The following is a 19,332-nucleotide window of genomic DNA, read 5'->3' as shown; positions in this document are numbered from 1 at the left end:
ACTAAGCAGGGACCGCCAAGAGGCGGCCCAGGCGGGGACATGTGGGCTCGGCCCCGGGCACAGGGCCAGGCAGGACGGACTGGCGGCCACGGCCCCCATTTTTACCCCTGGACTCCGGGGGGATTGGTGCCCACACAACACTCCTTTGGGTTTCTTTTCAACAAGACACAGAGGGATGTGGATTGTAGCCCATGTAGTCACCAAGACTGACTGTACCCAGACAGATGAACAGATATAACGTGGTCACACACAGACACAGACACACACACACACACACACACACACACGCACACACTACAGTCTCCACTGCCAGCTGGGACGGGCCCAGTAGCCAACAGGCATGCAGCAGGGCAAGGGGGCCAGAAAGACACAAAGACTATGTACAAGGGAGGGGAGGCCATCAGGCATCCCTTCCCACACTACATCCTGGCCTCTTCTGGAGGTCCTTAGGAGCACGAGGGGCTGGTGGCACTCTCCAGGGAGGACTGGGACAGGCGCCTGGTGAGGGATCCAAGCGAAGAGTCTGCGACTGAGGACGTAGGGAAGAGTTTGTACCAGCCGGCGACCGCGGCGCTCAGGTCCAGCTCGTCCAGCATGATCTGGGCCATGCCCATGAAGCATTTGTGGTCCATGCGGCCGTAGTCTCCCCAGACGATCACCTGCCGGAGGGGTTGGGGGTGGCTGGTGAGACAGAGGCACTGAGCCAACTCCCTGACTCCAGGGCTCAGTAGTGGGCCCAGGAACCTGCAAGTTTCACCAGAGCACAGATGAGACAGAGAGAGCTGGAACGAAGACTGATCTGGGGCAACAGCTTACTGAGCACTTAAGATGTGCCACGGGCTCGATCCTACAGACTTCTATCTATTATCTCAATTGTTACAACCATCTAGGTAAAGGTGTTACGTATCGTTATTTTGACAAAGAGGACACTGGAGCTCAGAGAGGTTGATTAACTAACGCAGAGATATACCGCAATTGGTGGCAGAGCTGGGATGGGAACCTGGGTCTGCCTTCCAGAGCCTCCCAGCATCCCAGATGACAGCCTTCCCCATTAAGGAGCAGACTGAGAGTCCAGGACCTGAGTCATAGCTCCCAGTCGGCCGCTGGCTCATGGTGGAGCTTGGGGAGACCCCTGGCCCTCGCTGGACCTCAGCGTCCCCGTCCATAAAACTGGAAGAGGGGACTAGATGAGCTCAGTGATTTTCACACTTGTGTTTTTATCGGTGGATCCCGTTTTCAAAGCGGAATCCCAATATATGCGTGCGTGTGTGTATGGAAACAGACACCCAAGATCACCCCTTCCCCCACAGAACCCTGGAGTTCCACAGCCCTTGCCATTTGCAACTCTGAGGGCTGTTGCCATGCAACCGCCTCAGCCCAGAGGAACAGCCCTAGATGAGCAGTCGCACAGCCCAGACAGTCCTTGGCTCAGGCCTCCCCTCCGCCACCCACGTGGCCTCCGGCAAGGCCAACAGCCACAGCCACCACCGCCAATACCTAGCGAGTAGCTGTCCGTGCGCCAGGCGCTATGTGAGGCTCTTCACATGCACCTCTCGTTTACTCTTCACAACATACCACCCGCAGACCGTGATGGAGCTGGAACTTGAACCCAGGACTGAACCCAGAGCCCAGCCCCACTGTGAACTATCCCCACTTAGCCTCTCGAGCACCTCAGGCGCCTCATCTGCGGCTGGGGGTGATGATCCCTCCCTCCCAGTGCTGTTGCGGAGGGCACCGCACTCTCAGGAAGTTGGGGCGAGGTCACCTCGGCCCCGGGGGTCACCCTGGCTCTGCAAGTTACCAGCTGAAACCTCACACGGGTCACTTCCCCTTTCTGAGACTGCAAGATGGGGATCATCGTACCTACTTCCCAGGACCATCTCGAGCACAAAAGGAGGTCAGGACTGGAAAGCACTTAACACAGAGCCTGGCATGGAGCTGATGAGCAACAGACATTAGCGCCGGCTGGAAAGAGAAGGCGGCGGTCACACCCTGCTTCTACCTACCAGCAGGGCAACCTGGGGGACAGTGGAGCTGTCCCCCTCAACTCTGGTTTCCTAATGAATCAACCAGGGGCAATAACACCTCCCTGGGCTGTGAAAACAAACGTGTAAAGCGCATCAATGCACCTGGGACGGTGCCCAGCACGGGACACATCATACGTGGAAGAGATCTGAAATGACAACCTGCGGTTTTTGAGGATTGCCCCATCGCACTCACCTGCAGCACCTTGCCCTGGGGCCCCTCGTCAAAGAGCAGAGCCTGCTGGTACAGGGGGTCACAGGTCTTCTTGGCGACCTTTGTCTTCTTTTTGGCCAAGCAGGCCCCATTCTCAAGCAGGTAAACCTTGATATAGGTGGCTGCGGGACGGGAGAGAGCATGATGGGAAGGGTCCAGGAGAGAATGCTATGCCCTGCTCCACCCCCTGACATCCAGCTGGCCCTGGAGGTGAGCAAGGTGAGTGGGACGAGCTGACCAGTGGACAGCGGTAGAAAAGATGGACTCAAACACTGACTCGTCCATCCTCCCCTCCCCCCAACCCTGTCCACTGGCCTTCCAGGCAAGCCAAGTCGAGAACGCGGCTCTAGGCCAAGGGGCAGCTGAGGATGTGCTAGACCCGGAGCTCAGTTGCATACCCCTCCCTGGCAGGACCCCAGATGGAAAACCCCTCTCCCTGCTGCTCTGCCTTACCTGGGAGGGATTTGGAGCCTGGTTTGGGGGTCAGGCCCCGGGCCTCAATCACTTCCACCTCCAGCTGGCCACTCCGGTCCACGATGGCAACGTGCACATCCCCTGCAAGGGAGAACAGGGACAGTCCAGGCAGAGGCAGACGCAGGGGCAGGCCGGCCAGCTGCTGTAGAGAACGGCGTCTGCAGAGGATGCTACAGCACTGGAAAGGGCACAATATGCAAAAAATTGCATGTGCCAGGATTGCTCTGGGAGGCCACTTGAGAGCAGGCTGTGAAATACTTTGATAGGTCCCCTGAGGAGAGGCAGGGGCATGGCCCTCGGTGGGGGCCATGCTTGAGTAACAACAAATGGCTGCCAAATTCCCAGGCGAGGCTGGTTTCCTGGGGGGCTTCTCTCTCACCGAACAGGACAGCAGGTGTGGGGACAGAACTTCCGGCGTCAGGAAGAAAGCGAGGGAGGCTGTGGGTTTAGCGGCTCTTATTCACCTTCTACACGGCAGCCCTCCACCACGCCCCAAAATACATTTTGTCAAACAAATATAGACAAAATACCAGTTTGAAGAGACGCAGAGATAGGAGCTTGTGTGGGACAGGAGGCCCCTGCCTGGGAACGAGGGGCCTGTTCGTACCCTTGCCAAAGGAGGGAGGAAAGGCCGGCTTTCCTGGGAGCAGAGAGCTCAGAATTCCTCACTATGCTCCCACAAGCGATTATCTCGCTGAGGCAAGTTCTGTGTGAAGTCATGTCAGTTATTTCTAGAACTCTTCGCTTTGTTCGACACCAGTTAGCAGAATTTGAAATTATGCATTAGTCACTTGGAGCATCCTTCAAAGGAGTGCAGAATCACAAGCCTGATGCGGAAAGATTAAAATGGGCCAGACTTTGGGTTCAGCCACCCATTTTAGATACACTGAGCTATCGTGCAATTGTTTGTATTTGCATACTTGGGAAGACGGGGATTTATTACTTTCAGGAAACCTCCTGGAAGTCATCGCCCTCCCTCTAGCTATTTCTGACCTCCCCATGGGGGAGTGGGAAGGGGGAGGTCTCACTGTAACATCCCTAACAAGATGAGCAAATACAAGCCTGTCCTTTCCACTTCTGGACACCAGGCGGCACCACACACAAATGTTCTAGGCTGTGGTGGTGCAAAAGCCTTGTGGAGATGGCTGGCTCCTCTCACTGCCTCCCAGCCCCTGGCTGGGCCTAGGGCTGGGAAAAGCAGATTCCCCAGGCCCATAAGAGCCTGTAAGCAAGGGCTGGGAATTAGCCAAATCCTACCCAAGAGCCAGAGGAGAGCTGAGGGGTCTCCATGGACCGCCCCTCCCAGCAGACAAAGCCTCCTGTGTAAGCACATTAGAGCAAGACAGGGAAGTATGTATGGTGGGATGGAAACCCAGCTCCACAGCTTGGCTTACGGCAGAGCACTGTCTGAGCCCAGCTCTCTCATGGGCTGTGACATCAGCACTTTGAACCTCAACACTTTGAACCTGTGAGGTCAACATCTGAACACTGTTCAAATGAAGACTGAGTCCAGATGTCTGGGGCAGACTCCTAGGTAGGACTGATGGGGAAGCTAGTTCCTGGGAGGAGCTGCTTAAAGCCAACACAGTATCTAAGAGAGGGAAAGAGGGAGGGAGGGAACCAGAGTGCAGCTAAAAGGACCAAGGGTAGACTCTGGGAAATAGGTCCTAGCTGCAAGGAAGGGAGATGAAAAAATTACTTAAAAGGCTTTTTTTTAGGTGCCAGGCACTATTAAGTAACAAGTCAAAGAAAACACACTTTTTAAGGAGTTAATGAAATACTTCACTCAAAGCACCGAATAGGAACTCAGTGAATTGTTGTTAGATTGCAGTACTAAGGCAGGTATTATCATTCCCATTTTACAGATGAGGAAATTGAGGCCCAAAGAAGGGAAGTGACATGGCCAAGGTTACACAGGGCATCAGTGGCAGAATGGACTTGGTGAACATCAATGCTGTGATGATTTTTGTTCACCGTTTTCCGCCCAGCACTCAGCACCGCCAGGCGGGTAGCAGGTGGTGGGGGGGGGGGGTGCGTGGTGGTGAGGGCAGGGGTGTGCTTTAAAGCTGCTGCAGGGTAGCCAGCAGAGCAAGGCTGGCTCCCCTTGTCCTCTCTGATGAGAGACAGACTGAGGAGTGCCGGGCTCCTTCTTGGGGCACAAAAGCCGGAGTGAGGGCTCCTCTCCGCAGCTCACACTGTATCACACAGGGCCCCCACCGAGCTCACCCCTTCCGCCCTACTGGCTCTGCCCTCAAGGAGACTCACCCATTGGTGGTGTCGCCAATGTCTGTCGCCCCACAATCTGGGCTGGTCCCAGCCCATCCAGGAAATCACTAAACTGGCTTTCAGCCCCGAGCCGGGTGGTGGGGAAAATGAACCTGGAGGAAGAGGCAGAGGGGTATGAGGTGGTCTAGATAGTGAGATGCAGTGGCTTTGCCCCAAGGACACTGGGCCATGCCCCTCTGTGCCTCAATTCCCCACCCCCTACACAGTACGAGAACACTACTTTAGCTGGGAACAAACAGAACTGCTCATCTCTGCACATTGAAGAAAAATACTTTGATGTCTCTTGAGAAATAATAAAGATAATAATGTTATTCAATCCTCAAGCACCAGGATTTCTAAGATAACCCTTAGAAGGCAGGGCTTGCTGGGCACCTGTGTCCTCCCCAGGGGGGTATGGATGCCAAGAACCAGAAACATAGGCCAGGAATTTCAATGCCTGGAGCAAGTTCCGAGAACTGAGGTTTAGTTGACCATATGTTTGAAATCCAAGTCAATAATCTGAGGTGGTGCCCCAAACAGCAGCCGAGACCAAAATAACACAATTACAGGGTTGAGATAAAAGGCGAGTGATGGTGGGTGGTCCCTGGTTGTGGGGGCCTGGAAATAGTAACAAGCAAACTGACAGTGATTGAAAGTTGGCCAGACGCCAGAAGCACACTGAATGCTCAGCATACATTATATCATTTCATCCTTCTAGCCATTTCCGCGCTCCAGGGGCTATTATTCAGTTTTACAGATGAGAAAACAGAGGCTCCAAGAGGTAAGAGACTTGCCTTGACTTCAAAACAGAGAGGATGCCCAACTCATAGGGTCATGGCAGGGCGGGGGGGAGGGGGAAGATCAGGGCAGGTGATGCATGAAAGCCCCAGACAAACAGGAAACAAAAAAATGGTAGTTATTATGTTGCTGCTGTTAACATCAAGGGGAAGTGCTACTTGTTCATGTCCTCAAGCCTAGATGTTCTGGAGATGGCCAGCAGAGAAAGGCCAGCTACTAGAGGGCTGACCCGGGTCTTCTCAGGACCTACGAAGGACGGAAGTTCTAAGACCTCCTAGCATAGCCTCGGTTCCTGGCCTGAGAGGTCAGATTGTCCCAGAATGACTCCCTGTTGGAGAGTCTGGCCTTGAGTTCCCCTTGGCCAGTGACAGGCAGGGAGAAAGACACAGGACATACCCTTGTTGAAGAGGGCCTGGATCTCCCCAACTAGGAAGTTGGCTGGGCTCTACTTCCTGGGAAGGGGCTTCGAGGCCCACCCGCTCTTACTGGCCAGCAGCAATAGCCTCATACTGAATTCTGTCTGAGAAGGTTACATACATAAAGTAACAGACTCTCAAGGTCACAGAATTAGAGAGAGCGTAGAGGTTATGAAAAAAAGGTTATAGAGTCCAATGGCCTTAATTCAAATCCTGACTCCACCACCACCGAATGGCTGTGACCTGGGGTAAAGGACCTCACCCTCTTCCCATGCCTCAGTTTCTCCACCCGTAAAATGAAGTTATAATGGTACCGACATCCCCCAGTGTTGTTGTTGTGTTAAATGAGATACTATTTTTGCTCTGATAGTAGCTGGTAGATCCCAGAGTAAAAGGCACTCACCTGATGCCCTGCATATAGTAAGATGCAATAAATGTCACTGGCCATTTGCATTCATGGAAGTGGGCACAGTAGTGACATATGAGGTCACAGAATCCTAAATAATAGAGCCACAAGGTCCTAAAGTCAATGGGCCTTGATGAAGCCAAACCAAAAAATCTTAGTCATATAACCAGTTGCATAGATTTAGGAGAGACCAAGGGAATATCTAACCCAGTGACTTTCAAATTTTTAACTGTAACCCCCCCTTCCCCCCCACCCCCAGGCAACAGAAGAAATATATTTAACACCACGGACCTCTGTGTATCCATATATTAAAAAACCAAAAATTCCCAAGGTAATTCATCCTCACTCCACAGGATATGTTTGAATTTTCCATTTCTTCTTCTAATGTTGGTTTTGACCCACTAAACTGATTTTACTTCCTGCCTGAGTCACCACCCACAGTTTGAAAAACACTGATCTAGTCCAACCTCCTCCTCTAAGCCCCAGGCAAGACCACTTGCAAGAACTCCATTCATCTGAGCCATAACAATGGTTTCAGAGAAGAATTTTAGGATCACATTTTCCTTTCGAGCTCTCTCCTCTGGAGCAGGGCAGCATGTAGGTGCTGGGGGGGGGAGGGATAGGGGGTGGGGATGAGACATACAGATGGGATACACTGCCCTGGGGCTGCTGGGGGGGTTATTTGGAGGGGAAACAGCAGCCTGGAGCAGAGGAAGACTGGGGCCCAGGCGGCGGACGTCCAGGGGGGGCAGGGACGCAGAAGAACCCGGACATCTGGACTGGAAACCCCCACAGGAAGATTTCCCAGCCCTGCCCCTGGAGGGTGCAGGAGGGTGGGGCGGGGACCACAGTGGGCATGGGCTGCACGCACGTGCCCTCGGAGCTGTTGCTGTTGGTGCTCCCATCGGTAGACTCCCGGCTGCCCTGGCGTGTGACCCGACTCCGCATTTCCACGGCGATGCCTGTCTCTGTGCTCCGCCGGATGTTGCTGCGCAGCTTCTTGGTGGCCCCTTCTGTGACCCCCCCGAAAGCACAGAAAGGGAACAAGGTCAGATTGCTGAAGAGGCTTCGGAGAGCGTGCTGCCAAAGTCACCTCCCGGGAAGGGGCAGGATGGGCAGGACTCGAACTGGAGGCAGGGGCACAGGTGAGCTGGGGCTGCAGGGTCGGGGGGTCACCAGGTGGAGACCAGCCCTGGAGCCCTCACTCAGCCTTAACCCTGCCAGGCTCCCTGATGGCCACCTTCCCAACGCAATTCCAGCCTTTGCCCCAAATGGTTACGTGCTCTTTTCTCTTTTGGAAAGTTTGCTTTCTCTGGCATTCCCAGATTTGCTTTCCCCCTTACCCTCATGAACCCTATCACACCCCGACCTCACAATCCACCTCTGACTCTGATTCCTTCACAGAACCAATGAAAACCCCCATGTGAAGTTTAGCCACTCTCACATTAACCCACATTCTCAATGTGGGCCTGAATGTGGAAAGGGATGTGTGTGGCGGGCTGGAGGGGCCGTTAGGGAAGCAAGACTGACAGGGACCACTAGGTTGGCCTGAATTGACCTTGGCTCTGAAAGAGAGGTCTGCAGAAGAACTCCAGAAGCCATGCGGTGAGAGCTTACTCAGTGTCTCTGTACCTCATTTGGAGGGCCCTCTACCCTCACCCCAGCCCCCCTCTTGAGCCTTGCAGGGAACACGGGGCACTTTGCCTCTCCTAGCAGCGCACCATCCTGCCTGGGTTTCCATGGCAACCTCCTCAGCATTGCAGTGAGGTCCCACTAGACACCCTCTCCTCCTGGGGGTGGGGGGAGCAGAAGACGAGTGGAAGGTTTGCAGGGCTTTCCCCTGCTGGCGCTTTGCTGCCTACGGAGCTTCATAGGGAGGAAGAGGCACTCAGATAAGGACTATACCAAAGGAGCCATTTGCTGTCACTGGTTAGAGGCCTGGGCAAATGAAGAGTGGAGATGCTGACAGGGATGGGGAGGCTGGGAGTGGGGCCGGGAACACAGCCTCCAAAAGCAGTGGGGAGAGGGAGTTGGCTATGCTGGCAACCTCCTCTCTTGGTCACACCCAATGGTAAGTTGGGGAGGGGATGTTCAAAACACCAGCCTGCGCAAAGGGGAACTTTATTCCTCCTGCTTCGTCCTACTTACCTTTCAGGAAGTCCCACTGGGTGAGGGACGGCTGAGAGGGCCGGCATCACTAGCAGATGGGATGGGGGTCCTGGGAGTGGGGATGGGCTGGTGGTGAGGAGGAATGTCTTCTCTGAAACCACCCCAGCTTCTGGGATATTGGAATAGCTACTATCCATGAGTCAATGAGACCGCTGATATGACTGTCTGTTTGCCGGCCTGTTTCTCTCCGCCCCCCACCTCTCTCTCTCTCTCTCTCTCTCTCTCTCTCTCTCTCACACACACACACACACACACACACACACACACACACACACACAGTCACTTTAGCTCATGTGTATTTCTTTCACATTGACATAAGCAGATATACATGAGTGCTAATGATCACACGTATGAGTACAGTGATCTCACACACCAGGTCACATATGCTCATATAATGGGCACACAGTCACAAATGGTCCTACCAGGTCTTAGTCATACGTACACATGACATACTCAGCCACGGACATGTGACCTTCATGCCCTAACACTTGGAGTTGAACCCATCCACTCAATCACACACATAGATACAAACTCATAAATGGTGTATGACCCACCACACACACAGGGCAATAACAGTGGGTGTAGGGGACTCACGGTGTCCCTGGCTCCTAACTGCCACACCCCCCCTAACCCAGTTAGGAGTCAGAGGGTCTGTGGGAGCTGCACTTTACCCTCCCTTCTCATATCCCCCCCAACAATACACACCCTAAGCTGAAGCCAGAGCCTCACCACCCCATGGCCTCAATCCCCCCTCTTCTATAACTTGAGAAGCTTTGACCCAGTTGGGAGAAAATTTACCTTCTTTGACCTACCCAACCCACTACGAGCCCCTGGGAAGGGTGTCACAGAATCCTGAAGTGTTGGAGACACCTCGCTGACCTCCCACTGCCATAGATGGGGAGCCCAAGGTCCACATGCTCATAGGGCTGGGGCCAGACCCCAGGCCCACACTCTCCCAGTCTACTGATAGCCAACTTTTCACCCCCTCCATCAACTCCACAACGATTTGAGAGGTGATTCAGCAGAGATTCAGTTCTGTGTCTTCTGAGTGGGGAGAAAGTTCTTGCAACATCAGAGAAAATTCCTCTACTGGTTTGATACTTGTCCAGTCTGAATTCTGTCCATCTGGGGAATAACTTTATGTAGCCTCTCTCTCTTTAGAGAACTGGGTTCCTTGCAATAGTTCTGTGGTTCCTGGAAATTGAAAGACTCAAGGAACTATCCCATCTGTCCCACCACATAGAAGGGAGAGGCAGTCGGAGCGCTCAGCACCACTCACAGGGCATCTCCTGGAAGGGTCCTGAGTCCTCTCCCCACCTTGACCCAGAGCCCAGAGCTGAGGTGGGAAGAGCTGCTGTCCCTGGTACTGAAAAGAGGAGCTCCATTTGGGCAAGGGCTGGAATAGCCCAGGGTGGGCCCTGAGTAGACCCAGCCTAAGGCCAGGCCAGAACCCACCTATGTCCTAGGACCCTAAAACTCTGACCCTACCTTCATCATTGCTCCCACAACTTACAGAATGTTAGATATAGCCGGAAGCTGGGAGACCATCTCTATAGTTCCATTTTATAGAAGAGGAAATAGAGACCCAGTGGAAATGTGACTTTCCCAAGGACCCACGGGGAGTTACAGAACTAGAATGAAACTCTGAAGTTTCGGGGTGAGTTTCTTCAAGGCCACTTTAGGAAAATGTGAGGAAAAAACTGGAAGGGGCAGGCCGGAGGCAGGAGAATTAGAGAGGAGGCTGGGGCAATAGTCCAGGCTAGATATCATGGGTCCTGAACTAGGACAGAGGAGGAGATGGGTGGGGCTGGAGCCAATGCAGAGTATGGACAGATCAGGAGGAAGGAAGCTGCTGGGAAGGGAAGACCTAGAGCTCAGAAGCTGGGGTCCAAGAGAGGAGTTCTCCCCACTTCACACAGCCCAGCCCTTCAGGGAACTGAGCCATCCCATCTGGGGGCAGCAGGGGCACCCTGCTAGGATCTTTTCCCAGAACCGAGTTTCCAGAGCCAGTGCGAGGTAGCCCATACATCCCCCTGGGGCCAGACTCTCCTACCCAGAAGGGGGCTCCAAGTTGGGACACTGGCAACCTCAAGACTGGGGAGAAAAAAAATGGAAAGAAAGAATTACAGATGGGAGAGGAGTATGCTACTGGTGAGAGGCAGAGTTGTGGGGGCTAGAGAACTCACTTCTTGTTGGGTCCTACTGTGTGGCCATGGGAAATAATAATACCAACAATTTACCAGGTATCTATTATGTGCTGGCATGAAGCTGAGTGGCTTTGCATATCCTGTCTCATGTAATTCCCTGGAAAGTCTGCAAGACAGGTATCATTGTCCTTATTCCACAATCAAGGAAGCAAGCTCGGAGAAGCAAAGTAACTTGCCTGAGTCACCCAACTAGTAAATGACAGGGTGTGGCTCTGAAGGCCAAGTTGAAGTTGTTCTTCGGGAAAGTGCTTTCTCCTCTCCAGGCTCAGATGCCTCATTGATAAAATGAGTGTAGGGGACTAGATGATCCCAAGGGGCCCTCCCTGCTCTCCCATTCGGAGATTGGATGATTCACAGAGAATTTTGGTTAAAAGGGCATCTGGGCAATTCTCCTGGCTCAGGCCCCAGGCCTTCAGCTGTACCCACGCATACCATGGAGACAAGTGATCCAGAAGCCTCACCGTCATTCATCTCCCCTCGAGGCTTGAGATCTTCTTGGTGTTTACTCCAGTCCCTGCCTGTTGACTGTGGAGTCTGGGTAGGTGGACAGCCCCAGGCAGATCACCAGAAGGTCTCCCAGTGACTCAGGCCCCAGCCCTGACCTTGGAAAACCATCTGTTCAAATCACTTCGGGCATGAAGAAGCCTTTGGGTCTGAAGCTGAATCAGCCAGATTCCTAAAGCCAGACTCCTGGAGCCCAATACCTCCTCAACCTCCTAATCTTAATCCCCCAACCTTAATCCCACCCCTTGGTTCTGTGCCAGCCGAACTCCTGGATCCCCATCCCCCTGATTCCCTAGCACCAGGCCCACACTGCAAACACAGAGGCCATGCCTCCTGGGCCACTGATAACCTGAAGCCCCCTCCCCATCTAACATTTCTCTGAGCTAAAAAACACACTGCAGCCTGATTGCTGGAAAAGACCATCCCACGTGCTCCTGTGAAGGGCTTTGTAAAAATCTATTTTAAGGCCTGGAAAAGTCTCCCACCCTCAACTGGGAGTCTTGATGAGCATTCTCTCTGGATCCTCCGGCGCCCCCGCCCCCTCACCACCCCCATCCAGCTGCCTATTTGAAGGTTTCCTGGGGAAGTTGTTACTCTGAACAAAATAAGCAGGAAGAGATTTTAAAACAAAACCAGCTGGTGTCTGGGCTGATGCCACAAAGTGAGGAGGTCTTGGGAGGGGAGGGCTGGCTCCTCCTCCGTGATGTGGGGTCCAGGGTGACTGTGTGTGACAAAGTGGGTCACCCCCCAGTCCGAGCATCACTAGGACTCCAAAACTAGGTGGCTGAGAAAATACATTTTTCAGGATGTAGCTGTTAAGGCATGTGTGAACGTGGCTTTGGGAGGTATGTGCGTATACGTATACATGTGCGACATGTTTCTGTGACCATGGGCTGTTGTGTGTGTGCGTACGCGACTGTGCTTCAGTGATCTGGGTCTGCACATTACTACTCAGAGGAGCGTGCTTGTGTGATTTGCATGACTGGCTTTATTGTGACCATGTACAAGCGTGAATGACTGCAGTATGATTTCCGGGCAGTAGGGGTGAGTCACCTGAGCAAGTCAGCACACACCGTATGACGATACAAGGTGTGTGTGTCTCTCTTGTGACTTGGTGATGTGTAGCTGCACTCCTGCGGCTATTTGTACTTGGGAAATTCAGAGAATGCAGGTGAGACCGTATCCTGTGGATGCGTGTCTGTGAAGCCGTGCCACTCAGCACAGTGCCAGGAATACGGTGGCTGTTGAATGCGTAAGGGTGCGCACGGAGGCAGCACAGCGTAAAGTTCAGGAGCATGAACCCCGCAGCCCGGCTGCTTTGAATTCAGGCTCCAGTGACCCGCTTGCTATGTAGTTGGGGGCATCTTACTTCCCTTCTCTTGCTTCAGGATCTGCCTCATGGAGTTTATGGGGATCCAATGAGTCAGGACACGCACTGGCCCCAGAGTAGCAGCTGGTATACGGTAAGTGCTATATAAGTATTTGTAGGCATGAGGACACCCCCTGGGTGCCCTGTCATTGCAAGGTACCCCACCCCACCCCCTCCGTGTCCCACGTCCCCTCACCAGACTGGGGGAGCTGGAGTGTGCTCTTGCTCCACTGAGTCAGGCCCACGATGGCCACCATCTTGGCCCCAAGGCTGCTGCGCCGCTTCTTGGCCGTGGTGGTCCCGGTCCCACCCCCAGCCTGCTGGGAGCCACAGATTTCACCGCTGATGCTGGAGCTCCGAACCACATTCCTGGAGGCCGCGGCCGAGGCCGGACCAGGCTCCCCGTTAAACATGGTCCGAGGGGCGGCAAGGCCTCAGGCAATCCTGTGGGGGGAGGGCAGGAAACAAAGGGGTGCCACATCAGGCCCTGGGGCCACTCTACGGCAGCCCACCACTTCCTAGCTGTGTGACCTTGGGCAAGTCACTTGTCCTCTCTGAGGCTGTGAGGATTAAACGAATCAATAAACGTAAAGCGTGTGCACAGGGTCTGGCTCAATAATGGAACTGTTCCTATTAGCACATGGCTATCCTGGCAAGTGACCTGGTTTGGCCAGGTCAAGGCAGAGGCTGTGGAGTCATACGGCCCACTCTTGAATTCCAAAGGCCTCTACACACTGGCTGTGTGATCTTGTGACCAAGCACCTCGCGGCTTCAGTGAACACCTCAGCAAAACGAGAAATAAAAGCACTCACCTCACAAGACTGTCGTAAGGATTAAATTAGAGCATGTGAAGGCGCCAAAACAGTGCCAGGCACGGAGTAAATAATAAGTGTGATTATTGTCATGGCCAATAATAAGAACAGAGACAGCAAGACTGGCCCCAGCCTGTGGGGTCGGGGTGGGGGTGGCGGCTCCGGAAGGGGCCCTCCTGCTGGAAGGGATAGCACAGAAAAGTAGAAAGAAGCAGGCACAGGTCGCCCTGAAGCCCACCATGGAGTGGCAGCCCCTGGAGGCGTTTTGATCTGATTTCCTCCCAGTCTCTTTTCTATGCATTTTTAAAAATAATTGAACTCATAGTGCAAATACAATTTTGCATCCTGGTATTTTTCATTTAACATCATATCACAAGCATTTCCCACTGTCATGAACGCTTGGTATAAATGTTTTAACGCCACCATAATATTTCATTGTATAGAGGTAGCATAATTGACTTAAGTATTTCAATATCGTGACCTCTTAGATCGGGTCTGACTTCCTCCTCTGTCTCCTGTCTTCTTCTTTTTTTTTTTTTTAATGTTTATTTATTTATTTTGAGAGAGAGAGGAGAGGGAGGGCAGAGAGAGAGAGAGAGAGAGAGAGAGAGAGAGAGAGAATCCCAAGCAGGCTCTATGTGGTCAACACAGAGCCCAACACAGGGCTCCATCTCACAAACCATGAGATCATGACCTGAGCCAAAATCCAAGAGTCGGAGGCTTAACCTACTGAGCCACCCAGGCGCCCCCTCCTGTCTTTTAAACATCACTCAACACTGCTTTGATCTACTTATTTCCTTAGGATTGAGTCCCAGAAACAGAGTCACTAGGCTGAGTGTGGATACTGCTAGAAGCCTCCCCAACAGCCACACTCCCTTCCTGCTTCTTGACAGAGTGCTGGTTTTGTGCAGCCACCACCCCATCCCATTTCAGAGGCAGATCCTGATTAGTTCAAGCCAATCAGTGAGCGGCCCTCATCTTGGTAACTCGTACTGGTACAAGGGCAGGCATATGACTAAGTTGGCCCGATCTGACTTAAGGGGAAGATTTGGATTCCATGCTTACCAGCGAAGTGGGGTCTCTCTCCCCACTTCTTCCCTCAAGACTCTTCCCCCTAGAGAGGGCCCAGTCCCAAGAGGAATCCAGTGTTGTCAAATGCAGCACAGCACAGACAGAAAGGACCTCGGCCACCCTGGAGCCTGCTTTTCTCTGGCCTTCCGGTTATGTGAGATAATGTGTTTTCCACTGCTTAAGCCAATTTGAATCAGTGGTCTCAGTTACATCCCAAAGCATCCTACCTGATACCAAGGACATAAACATTTCTCTGATTCTTGTAAAATATTGCCGAATTCCTTTCCAAAGCTGGGTTCAAAAAATATCGAAGCCCCCCCCAAATTTCAAGGCCTGTGCAGAGTGCCAAGGATACAGCAGCGAGCCAGGCCGACTTGGTCCTGCCCGCTCAGAGCAAAGAGTCCAAAAGAGTCAAAAAGAGTCAGTCCAAAAGAGACAGACAGCGAGTGACTGATTACGTAATTAAATATTAAATCGGATTGTTCTGATGAGTGCTAGGGAAGACAGAGGGCATTGGAAGCCACTCTGGGGGAGCTGGGTGGCTCAGTGTTGCACAGAGATGGGATCTCCAGCTATCGGCCTCTACAACTTGGCTGAAGGTCCAATGCTGCGGCAGGTGCCCTCTGCTCAGAGTATGGGAAAAACGGCTGCTCCGGCAGGCTCTGCACACAGCCCTTCCCAGCTCTGTCTCAGCCTACAGAGCTCTTCCCAGGGCAGCCCATCTCCGGTCACTTTGCTCGACCCTCTGCTCTCAGCCCTGTCACCCTGAGGGAATCTGCCTTTTCAAAAGGACATAGTTGAAGTGTCAGGTCAGGGGAGAAGGAGGGAGGAGGGAGGATGCCACTCTAGAGGATTTCAGCCCCCAGGTAGCTGTAAACGGTGGCCACTTGGCCTCCTGGTCAGCATGGCTCCTGCCAACCAGGCAGATTAGGGCTGACAGTGGGGATGAGTCAAAGCTGTGTTCTCCCTTCTTTGTGGTTGTCTGGACTGTTTTCGCTCACCCTGTGATGTACACAGAGTCCCGGATTGTATTTCTCCATCCATCCCCCGTTAACCTTGCAGCTAATGGAAAGTCCCCCTGGACTTGGGCCTATGATGATCTCTTCTCTTCAGTTTCCAATTCTAGTGCCAATTTGTTTGGTTTTTTTTTTGAGTACCTGCATGGTCTTTTGGTGAATGGTGGGAGAGGGCTTCCAGCGTAAGCCTAACTTACTCTTTAAAGTATTGTTGTTAGGGGCACCTGGGTGGCTCAGTCATAAGCGTCTGACTCTTGGTTTCAGCTCAGGTCATAATCTAATGGTTTATGAGTTTGAGCCCTGAGTCGGGCTCTATGCTGGCAGTGCGGAGCCTGCTTGGGAGTCTCCCTCTCCTCTCTCTGCCCATACCGCACTCATTTTCTCTCTCTCTCTCTCTCTCTCTCTCTCTCTCTTTCTCAAAATAAATAATAAAATAAACTTAAAAAATGTTTAAATTATTTTTGTTAGGTGTATGGTAATCTCCACGTCACAGATCAGAAAAGTCAAGGCCTTGCCCATCCTACTTGGCTACGAAATGGCAACACCTGGACTCGAACCCAGGTCTCCTCTTCCCACAAAGATGTGAACACACTCAGCAGTTCCTGCCCCATCAACCCAGACCTCACCCAAAGGTGTAGGCCCATCCCTCTCACTCAGGCTTTGCCCTGGGTCTCCGGCTTTTTGAAAACTCTGCAAGAAAATTATCCCTGATGAGAAAAACCTCTCTGGGCCAGGTTTCCACAGCAGGCACAAGCATCTGGGGGCAGTAGAAACCCCACCCAGACACAGCTGGAGAAGGAAGCGCTTCCCTAGCGCAGCCTACAGGCAGCTCAAGATTATCACTCCCAGGGGTTGAGAAGGGAAGAAAGTATGGGACAAAATTCCTGACCCTGCCAACCCAGGGGCTCATGTTTCCTCATGAATAATGAATGACATTGACAAGCAGATGGTTTGACATCCAGGACTCTGCGCCATCTGGAGCCACTTTCTCATCTTTAACTACCCAGGGATCACCCAGAGGGGCCTAGAGAGCTGGTGAATGCTTCAGAGGGCCCAGCCAGATAGGCCACCCTCAAGGGGACAGGAGGAACCAGACCCAAAGCAGTGGACCCAAGGTCTTAGGGCCTGACCTCTGGTGCAGGAGTGCTGGGCAGGGCAGCCTGGGAGAATGAAGAATCAGAAAGTGGGATTAGAATGCCTATGGATTCTTTGTGTCACTTTCTCTGGGCCTTGGTTTCCTCATCTGTGTGTAAAACGAAGGGGTTGGATTAGGTGATCTCTACAAGTCCTTGTAACTGGAGAGCAGAGCCTAAGAACACATTCTGCATTGGCAGAATGGGGGCTCTGGCTGCTTCTCTGACAGTCTAGTTCAAGAGGGATAAGACAGAGGGGCACCGGGGTGGTTCAGTCGGTGAAGTGTCTGACTTCGGTTCAGGTCATGATCCCATGGTTCGTGAGTCCAAGCCCCACATCAGATTCTGTGCTGTCAGTGTAGAGCCTGCTTGGGATTCTCTCTCTCTCTCTCTCTCTCTCTCTCTCTCTCTCTCTCTCCTTCTTTCTCTGCCCCTCCCCCACTCGTTCTCTCTTCCCCACCCCCAAAATAAATAAATAAACTTAAAAAAAAAGAGGGGTATGGGGCACCTGGGCGGCTCAGTCAGCTAAGCGTCTGACTTTGGCTCAGGTCATGATCTCACAGTTCGTGAGTTTGAGCCCTGCGTCGGGCTCTGTGCTGACACCTCAGAGCCTGGAGCCTGCTTTGGGTTCTGTGTCTCCCTCTCTCTCTGCTCCTCCCCCACTCATGCTCTGTCTCTGTCTCTCAAAAAAAAAAAAGGTTTAAAAAAGGGGGGGGTAGACAGAGAGACAGAGCCAGCCACCTGGCCCCCATGTAAGTCCTACTTATAGCGCCCTCTGAGCCATGAGACCACAGGGACGGGGAAGGGGCAGCAGGCAGAGATGGGGGCAGAGTGTGAGGGGCCAGCAAGCCACAGAGCACAGCATCTCACATATTGGTGGTTCCAAGAGATTGCTAAATGACCTATATCCTTTCTACAAAAGTCACTTCAACAATTCTCTGCCTCTGAGCAGGACTGTCCCTTTCCCAGCCCAGTTCATGGCACCTCAAGGAAGGGAGCCCTTCCTCGCCGGGTCACAGACACCTCACTCTGGAGTTCTCTCCGCTGACCCCCATCTACTGCCACAGCAGCATCTACTACTATGGCTCGGGTGTCCCCTCCAGGGACGAGTCCTACTGTCCCCACTCCTGCCAAAGCTCCATGCCTGCAGATACCTTCCCAGCTTCCCAAGCAAGGAGGCTAGTGTTTTCTTTCCAGTTATGGATGTTTGGCCTCTACCCTGGAGTCACAGTACCCTAAGCGCTCCCCAGACCATCTCTTGAATCCTGACAGGGGTTTCAGAGCTCTGCCAGGCTACCCAGGTCCCTCATGTGTCTAACCAGATCATAAGCCTGTTTTGAGAGTCAAACAGGGCCATCCAAAAGCCCAACATAAACCTAGCTACCCACTCTTTCAACAGGAGAGACCAAGGAATCTGTCATAGGGTGATGGACTGGTAGGTTGGAAGGGATGGCAAATAACTGAGGCTCTTACCACCTCTCTCCTTCTCCCACCCACAGCAGACATCACTAATCCATCTCTTTCCCACCAAGGACAGATTTAACCTCAGAATCCCTCTCAATACAGCTCCAGCACCAATTGGTGAAAAGTGGCCCGTGATTTAAAACAGATTTGCCAACCCCATTCCAGCCTGAGTCTTTCATTTTGCAGAGTGGGAAATCAAGGCCCAGGGAAAGAGACACACCCAGGGTCCCATAGAAAGTTGGTGACAAAACTAGAGCTCCAACCCAATTCTCCTAACTCCCAGGTCCCACATCACCTGGCAGGTGCTTCCTCCCCACTTTGAAGAAAACCCAAACTCACCCAACTGATGAATCTGAGCGTGGTGTTCCACATCACAGGGGGCTGTGCCCCTACCAACAGCACACCCCTAGGGCATTTACACGAGGCTTCTGTTAACTTCTGCCCAGACACCAGTTTTCAGGAAAGGAGGTGAAGGCAATCAGGGTAGCTTCTAGGAGGAGGTGATGTGATAAGAGTCTGGAAGGAAAGAGGGGAGTTTAGAGGAAGGGCTAGTGAAAACATCTATCCTTAAGGGCTTCCAGGAGCTTGCAGAGTTAAGAGACAGACTTCTGAGATGGCTGTGGGATGTTGAGCAAATCATTTAAACTCTCTGATTCTGTTTCCTACTTTGTAGAAAGCATCTCAACTCCTGGGTCCCCGAATCTGCCTGTAGGCACGTTAATGTCAAACTGCCGCTGAAGCCCTACCCATAATTTTACGACTTTTAACACACGAGGGACAAATGGAGGTCCAACGGCTAAGGAGCTCTACATCTTACTCTTTCTTCCTCAGTCCTTCCTCCCACTGAAGGGATGTCCCTCCCCAGATACTGTGAGATACCCTGGGATGGGGGGTGGAGCACTTCTGGCTCCACCCCCAGCCATGTGACCCCGAACAAGTCATTCAGCCTCTCTGAACTTCCGTCTCCTCTTCTGTGCGGGGGGGGGCTCC

General features: G+C 52.7%; 1 protein-coding gene across 1 annotated transcript; it reads right to left on the bottom strand.

Moving 5' to 3' along the window:
• Positions 1-227: 227 nt before the first annotated feature.
• On the bottom strand, positions 228-18,859 carry RIMS3 (regulating synaptic membrane exocytosis 3). Its single transcript, XM_049618714.1, has 7 exons — positions 18,682-18,859; positions 13,043-13,290; positions 7,469-7,610; positions 4,978-5,090; positions 2,692-2,793; positions 2,221-2,360; positions 228-659 (listed from the first exon to the last, which is right to left on the bottom strand). The coding sequence occupies exons 2-7, from the start codon at positions 13,257-13,259 to the stop codon at positions 447-449; spliced, it is 927 nt and encodes a 308-aa protein (XP_049474671.1). The 5' UTR covers positions 13,260-13,290; positions 18,682-18,859; the 3' UTR covers positions 228-446.
• Between the last annotated feature and the right edge of the window lie 473 nt (positions 18,860-19,332).

Source organism: Panthera uncia (assembly GCF_023721935.1).
Source record: "Panthera uncia isolate 11264 chromosome C1 unlocalized genomic scaffold, Puncia_PCG_1.0 HiC_scaffold_4, whole genome shotgun sequence".
NCBI classification, from domain to species: domain Eukaryota; kingdom Metazoa; phylum Chordata; class Mammalia; order Carnivora; family Felidae; genus Panthera; species Panthera uncia.
This window is presented reverse-complemented; position numbering and strand designations above follow the sequence as displayed.

Coding starts and splice junctions, on each gene's coding strand:
- RIMS3 (XM_049618714.1), bottom strand. CDS start 13,259: ATGTTTAACGGGGAGCCTGGTCCGGCCTCGGCCGCGGCCTCCAGGAAT. Junction 7,611..13,042: donor ACTCCAGCTCCCCCAGTCTG/GTGAGGGGACGT, acceptor GGGGGGTCACAG/AAGGGGCCACCAAGAAGCTG. Junction 2,361..2,691: donor AGGCTCCAAATCCCTCCCAG/GTAAGGCAGAGC, acceptor CCCGTCCCGCAG/CCACCTATATCAAGGTTTAC.